The 7,207-nt window shown below is 61.6% G+C and overlaps 1 protein-coding gene across 1 annotated transcript; it reads left to right on the forward strand.

Annotated features, from left to right (window-relative positions):
• Nucleotides 1–2,474: 2,474 nt before the first annotated feature.
• On the forward strand, nt 2,475–6,072 carry RPS26 (ribosomal protein S26). The gene is made up of 4 exons (XM_066208850.1): nt 2,475–2,581; nt 3,516–3,693; nt 5,182–5,312; nt 5,973–6,072. Exons 1-4 carry the CDS (start codon nt 2,579–2,581, stop codon nt 6,054–6,056), a joined length of 396 nt encoding a protein of 131 aa, XP_066064947.1. The 5' UTR covers nt 2,475–2,578; the 3' UTR covers nt 6,057–6,072.
• The last annotated feature ends 1,135 nt before the right edge of the window (nt 6,073–7,207 follow it).

Raw genomic sequence — 7,207 nt, forward strand, 5'->3', positions numbered from 1 at the left:
CCCTTTTTAACCCCCCAAATCCCTTTTGGGGCTGCCCCCACCCCTCAATTTGGGGCATTTTGGGGTTTTCTCTCTTTTTTCCCCCCCAAATCCCAGCTGCCCTTTTGGGGCTGCCCCCAGCCCTTCTCCCAACCCCAAAATTGGGGGTTTTGAACCCAAAACAGGGTCATCCCACCCCAAAGTGGGGCTTTTTCTAACCCAAAAACTGGGGGTTTCAACCCCAAAAATGGGGGTTTTGAACCCAAATCGAAGCTCTGCCATTTCCAACCCCTCTTGGGTTGGTTGGGTTGGGGTTTTTCCCCTTTTCTGTTCCTTTTTTTCCCATTTTCTTTCTCCTCTTTTCCATTTTTCCCCCTTTTCATTTTTTCCCTTTTTCCCCCCTTTTCTTTTTTCTCTTTTCCATTTTTTCCCCTTTTCCCATTTATTTTTCCCCTTTTCCATTTCTTTTTTCTCTTTTCCATTTTTTCCCTTTTCCATTTTCCTTCCCTCTTTTTTTCCTCCTTTTTCAATTTTTCCCCTTTACCATTTTTTCTCATTTTCCCCCTTTTCCGTTTTCTTTTTCTCCTCTTTTCCACTTTCCCTTTCCCATTCTTCCCTCCCCCTTTTTAATCCCCTTTTATTTCCCTTTTCCATTTTTTTTCCTTTTTCCCCCTTTTCCATTCTTACTTTCCCCTATTTTTTCCCTTTTTTCTCCCCCTTTTCAGATTTATTTCCCTCTTTTCCACTCTTATTTTCCCTTTTTCCCTCCCCCTTTTTTCCCCATTTTCCATTCTTTTTTCCCCCTTTTTTTCTCCCCCTTTTCAGTTTTATTTCCCTATTTTCCATTCTTGTTTTCCCTTTTTTCCTCCCCTTTTTTTCCCTTTTCCATTCTTATTTTTCCCCCTTTTTTCTCCCCTTTCCCATTTTATTTCCCTCTTTTCCACTCTTTATTTTCCCCTTTTTCCCCCCGTTTTTTCGGCGTCAAGACCCGAGAACTGTAGGAATTTTCTACGACCTCCAGGTGGCTTTATCCCTGTAAATATCTATTTTTTAAACCCCCCCAGATGAAGAACAAAAAAAAAAAAACGAGGATGTGCAATACCCCCGCCCCCCCCCCCAAAAAATTCCCGAGGAATTCATGAATTCGCTGTCGTCTCCTTTTTATTTTTATTTTTTCCCCTTTTTTGTGAGGTTTTGGACCCTTTTTTTTTTTTTCCCCAAATTTTGGGGTTTCCCCCCCAAAAAAAAAAAAAAAAAAAATTTCCCCCTTTTTTTCCCGGGAGCTTTTTTGTACCTGTAAAATATTGTAATTAATGATTTGTTGTAACGAGATCTACTGTAAGTTTTGTACTGTACTGGCTGAGGCTCTGGTTACAAATAAATGGGAATAATTTAATGTGCCCACCCCCCCCCTGAGCCCCCCAAACATCACTTTCCTCACCTTGGGGACACCCGGGAGGGGACAGGGGACATTGGGGACATCCAGAAATGGGGGGAAAGGACATTGGGGACACTGGGGACACACAGAAATTGGGGAAAAAGGACATTGGGGATGTCCAGGAGGGGACAAAGGACATTGGGGACACCCAGAACTGGGGTTAAAGGACATTGGGGACACCCAGGAGGGGACAGGGGACATCCAGGAGGGGACAAAGGACATTGGGGACACCCAGAAATGGGGTTAAAGGACATTGGGGACACTCAGGAGGGGACAGGGGACACCCAGGAGGGGACAGGGGACACTGGGGTCATCCAGAAGTGGGGTTAAAGGGCACTGGGGGTCTCCTTTAGGGGTTTTTGGGGGGGACAGGGGACATTGGCGACATCCAGGAGGGGACAGGGGACATTGGGGACACTCAGGAGGGGGACAAAGGACACTGGGGACCCCCAGGAATGGCGGGGAAAGACAGTAGGGACACGCGGGGTGGGACGCACAGGACACTGCGGGGGACACGAGTGGCATTGGGGACGACACTGGGGACCCTGAAGAGGGGACACGGGACATTGAGGACACCCAAGAGGGGACAAGGGACGTTGGGGACACCGGGGAATGGGGCGAGGGGGACATTGGGGACACCCAGGGAGGGACACAAGGCACTGGGGACACCCAGAAATGGGGGGAGGGAAGGACATTGGGGTCTCCTTTAGGGGTCGGGGGGGGGGGGGACACAACATTGGGGACACGTCGGGGGGGGACAAAGGACATTGGGGACCCCCGGGGTTGGGGACGCCGCCACATCACTGAGTCCCCTCCGGACTCCGTTTCCCAGCGGCCCTTGCGGCGCGCACGCCATGCGTATGACGTCACACGCAGCGCACGGGAGGGCTTCACCGCGTGCGCGGCACGGATCCCTCCGCTCACCGCAGGAAAAATAGTCCCTCACGGCATCCCCGCTGCCGTTAATTCCCCCGCCACTCCCGCCGCCCGCCGCCCGCCCCGCCCGCTCCGGTGCCTCGGGCGGAGCCGCTGCGACGCCTCCCCGGCTGTCTCCCGGTGACCGGAGCGGCGGCGGCGGCGCTTTCCCGCGGAGGGAGCGGAGGGCTATAAGCGCGGGCCGTGCTTCGGCCACTCCTCTTCCGGTTCTCCCTCAGAGCCGCCATGGTGAGCGCGGCGTGGCCCGGAGAGGCCGCGGGGCTCCGGGGGGTGTCAGCGGGGCTCGGAGGGGACCCAGGGGGCTCCAAGAGGGGTGTGGGGCCCGTGTGGGGCCCGTGTGGGGCGGGGGGCGCCCAGAGGGGCCCTTGGGGGGCGGTGTGACAATGGCGGGGGGAGCGTGGGAGGGGCCCTGAGGGGTGGGGGGGGGGGCTCGCAGAGGGATGTGGGGCCCGGGGGGTGCTGAGGGGAGATTTGAGGGGCCCTGAGAGCTTTAGGAGGAGATTTGGGGGTGTCCAGAGGGATTCTGGGGGGCTTAGAGGGGGATGTGGGGCTGGGGATGCTGAGGGGAGGTTCTGGGGGGGCAAAACCTGCGAGCTTTAGGGGGGGATTTGGAGGAGCCTGGGGGGGCTCGGAGTGGGATGTGGGGCCCGTGTGGGGCTGGGGGCGCAGAGAGGGGGTTGGGAGGGGGTCACGTGTGGGGCAGGAGATGCTTTTGGGGTGACTCTGGGGGGTGGATGGGGTCTCTGTGGGGTGAAGGGACACCCCAAAGCCTCTGTGGGGCCGGGGGGGTCACGGATGGGACCCTTGGGCTGCTCCGGGGTTTTTATGGGGCCGGGGACAGTGACCCTGGGGGGTCTTTGGGATTTTTCTGGGGCTGAGGACAGTGATCCTGGAGGGGGGTTTTGGGATTTTTATGGAGCTGAGGACACTGATCCTGGGGGGGTCTTTGGGATTTTTATGGGGCTGAGGACAGTGATCCTGGAGGGGGGTTTTGGGATTTTTCTGGGGTTCGGGTCAGCCTTGTGGGGGGATCTCCAGGCTTTTTATGGGTCTGAGGGCTCCCAGGTAAAACCCTTTGATTCTCCGGATTTTTTATGAACCTGCTAACCCCATTCCCAACTATCCCCCCACCCCCCATTAACCCCTTTCTCCCCCTGTTCAGACCAAGAAGAGGAGGAACAACGGGCGTGCCAAGAAGGGCCGCGGGCACGTGCAGCCCATCCGCTGCACCAACTGCGCCCGCTGCGTGCCCAAGGACAAGGCCATCAAAAAGTTCGTCATCAGGAACATCGTGGAGGCCGCTGCCGTCAGGGACATCTCCGAGGCCAGCGTCTTTGATTGTGAGGCTGGGGGGTTTGGGGGGTGGGAGAGTGGGGCGCGGTCGGTGGGAGAAACGGGGCTGGAGTGGTGCTGAAATGGCCCTGAAAGCAGTCGCTGCTTGGCCCTGAAAACAGCCCTGAGATGGCCTGAAAAAGGCCCTGAAAACAGCCCTAAAAACGGCCCTAAAAACAGCCCTGAAATGGCCTGAAAAGGGCCCTAAAAACGGCCCTAAAAACAGCCCTGAAATGGCCTGAAAAAGGCCCTAAAAACGGCCCTAAAAACAGCCCTGAAATGGCCTGAAAAAGGCCCTAAAAACGGCCCTAAAAACAGCCCTGAAATGGCCTGAAAAGGGCCCTAAAAACCCCTGCTCAGCCCTAAAAACAGCCCTGAAATGGCCTGAAAAAGGCCCTAAAAACGGCCCTAAAAACAGCCCTGAAATGGCCTGAAAAGGGCCCTAAAAACCCCTGCTCAGCCCTAAAAACAGCCCTGAAATGGCCTGAAAAGGGCCCTAAGAACGGCCCTAAAAACAGCCCTGAAATGGCCTGAAAAGGGCCCTAAAAACAACCCCTGCTCAGCCCTAAAAACAGCCCTGAAATGGCCTGAAAAAGGCCCTAAAAACAGCCCTAAAAACGGCCCTAAAAACAGCCCTGAAAACAGCCCCTGCTCAGCCCTACAAACGGCCCTAAAACCAGCCCCATTGTCACCCCAAAATAGCCTCTCTTTTGGCCCTAACACCAGCCCCTGGCTGCCCTGAGCGGGTCACGGTGTCAGCCCTTGGCACCCCAAATCCTGCCCCGAGGGACGGTCCCTGTCAGTTCCCAACGGCCCCTCTGTTGCCCCCCAAACCACTCCTGTATTGCCCTCCAAACTGCCCCGATGTCACCCCCAAGGGACCTTCTGAGCCCCCAAACCAGCCCCGCTGTCACCCCAAACCAGCCCCACTGTCACCCCAAACCAGCCCCGCTGTCACCCCAAACCAGCCCCATTGTCACCCCAAATCAGCCCCGCTGTCACCCCAAACCAGCCCCACTGTCACCCCCAAACCAGCCCCACTGTCACCCCAAACCAGCCCCACTGTCACCCCCAAACCAGCCCCACTGTCACCCCCAAACCAGCCCCACTGTCACCCCAAACCAGCCCCGCTGTCACCCCAAACCAGCCCCACTGTCACCCCCAAACCAGCCCCACTGTCACCCCAAACCAGCCCCACTGTCACCCCAAACCAGCCCCACTGTCACCCCAAACCAGCCCCACTGTCACCCCACACCAGCCCCACTGTCACCCCAAACCAGCCCCACGGTCACCCCCAACCAGCCCCACTGTCACCCCAAAACTGTCCCTCTGGCAGCCCTGAAAACAGCCCCTGCTCGGCCCTAAAAACAGGTCCCCCATCTTGTTTTGGGGATTCTGGGGCGGGTTTGGGGGGTTTCGGGGGTCCCTGGCTGTATTTTTGGGGTCCCCGAGGCCGTTTTCGGGGTCCCTGACCCCGTATCTCCCCCCCATCCCAGCCTACGTGCTGCCCAAGCTCTATGTGAAGCTGCACTACTGCGTCAGCTGCGCCATCCACAGCAAGGTGGTCCGGAACCGCTCCCGGGAGGCCCGCAAGGACCGGACCCCCCCGCCCCGCTTCCGCCCCGCCGTGAGTCTGGGGGGCGTTTGGGGGGTCTCCAGAGGGTCCCGGGGGGGATGGGGGGGTCTCACGGGTGTTTAGGAGGGTGCTGGGGGGGTCTGGAGGGGGCTCTGGGGTTTTTGGGGGGTCCCCGGGGGGTCTAGGAGGGGCCCAGGAGTGTTTGGGAGGGTCCTGGAGGGGTCTGGGGGCACCTGGAGGGGTCTATGGGGTCCCAGGGGTGTTTCAGAGGGGTCTGGGGGGTCTTGGAAAAGTCGGGAGGGGTCCCAGGGGTGTTCAGGAGGGTCCTGCAGGGGTCTCGGGGGGCCTGGAGGGGTCCCAGGGGTGTTTAAGAGGGTGCTGGGGGGTCCCTGGGGTGTTTAGGGGGGTCCTGGAAGGGTCTGGGGGGTCCTGGGGGTGTTTAGGGGGGTCCTGGAAGGTTCTGGGGAGTCCTGGGGATGTTTAGGGGGATCCTGGAAGGGTCTGGAGGGTCCTGGAAGGTTCTGGGGGGTCCTGGAAGGTTCTGGAGGGTCCCTGGGGTGTTTAGGGGGGTCCTGGAAGGGTCTGGGGGGTCCTGAGAGGGTCTGGGGGTCCCAGGGGTGTTTAGGGGGGTCCTGGAAGGGTCTGGGGGGTCCTGGGAGGGTCTGGGGGTCCCAGGCCCCGTGCCCCCCTAACCGCGGGTTCTCTCTGCAGGGAGCAGCCCCCCGCCCCCCCCCCCAAGCCCATGTGAGCGGACCCCGGCCCCGGGCGCGCCCCCCGAGCGCAGAGCGACAATAAAGGATCTGCCCAGAGAGCTCCGTGTTCTGGGGTTGGGGGCTTCGGGGGTCCCCAGGGCTCTCGGCCCCCTCGCCGTGGGGCAGAACGCGGGTCACCCCGGGTCTGAGTGGGGGGGCTGCTCCCGGCCTGGCTCCGTGTTTGGAGGGGGGCTTCTCTGGGGGGCTCGCAGCCCCCTTGTTTTGGGGGGGCTTTGGGGACCCCCAGGTGTGGGCCTGGGGCTGCTGCCCACCCTGGAGGGGCGGAAACGGGGGGCTCTGACCCCGGGGGGTCTCGGGGGTCCCCACGTCCCCGGGGCCGGGAGCTGCCCTGGCCCGGGGGGCACGGTGGGCTCACCCCCCCGCTTGGGGGTCTGGGGGTGCCGGGGAGGGGCCGCGCCCCAAGGGCCGCGCGGGGGGCAGCCGCGGGAGCCCCGTGCTCGGGGGGTTCGATGGGCCCCGAGCCCCCGACCGTGTTCTGGGGGACACCGGGGGGGCGAGCTTTGCTCCGGGACCGGGAGGAAGTCTGGACCGGACCGGGGGGAGTTCGGAGGGGGCTGGGGAGAGCGAACTTCATTCCGGGACCGGGACCGAGTCTGAACCGGACCGGGGGCTCGGGGGGCTGGGGGGAGCAAACTTCGCTCCGGGATGAGTCCGAGGTGTCCGAACCGGGGCCGAGGGTGGTTCCGAACCGGGGCCGGGGATGGGTCCGAACCGGGGCCGGGGATGGGTCCGAACCGGGGCAGGGGATGGGTCCGAACCGGGGCCGGGGGTGGGTCCGAACCGGGGCAGGGGATGGGTCCGAACCGGGGCCGGGGGTGGGTCCGAACCGGGGCAGGGGATGGGTCCGAACCGGGGCCGGGGGTGGGTCCGAACCGGGGCCGGGGGCGGGTCCGAACCGGGGCCGGGGGCGGGTCCGAACCGGGGCCGGGGATGGTTCCGAACCGGGGCCGGGGATGGGTCCGAACCGGGGCCGGGGGTGGGTCCGGACCGGGGCCGGGGATGGGTCCGAACCGGGGCCGGGGGTGGCTCCGAACCGGGGCCGGGGGTGGCTCCGAACCGGGGCCGGGGATGGGTCCGAACCGGGGCCGGGGGTGGGTCCGAACCGGGGCCGGGGGGTGGCTCCGAACCGGGGCCGGGGGTGGGTCCGAACCGCGCTGTATCCGCCGCCCGGTG

Source organism: Chamaea fasciata, unplaced genomic scaffold (assembly GCF_029207755.1).
Source record: "Chamaea fasciata isolate MVZ Bird 193981 ecotype frontalis unplaced genomic scaffold, bChaFas1.0.hap1 SCAF_498, whole genome shotgun sequence".
NCBI classification, from domain to species: domain Eukaryota; kingdom Metazoa; phylum Chordata; class Aves; order Passeriformes; family Sylviidae; genus Chamaea; species Chamaea fasciata.

Coding starts and splice junctions, on each gene's coding strand:
- RPS26 (XM_066208850.1), top strand. Junction 3,694..5,181: donor CGAGGCCAGCGTCTTTGATT/GTGAGGCTGGGG, acceptor CCCCCATCCCAG/CCTACGTGCTGCCCAAGCTC. Junction 5,313..5,972: donor CGCCCCGCTTCCGCCCCGCC/GTGAGTCTGGGG, acceptor TTCTCTCTGCAG/GGAGCAGCCCCCCGCCCCCC.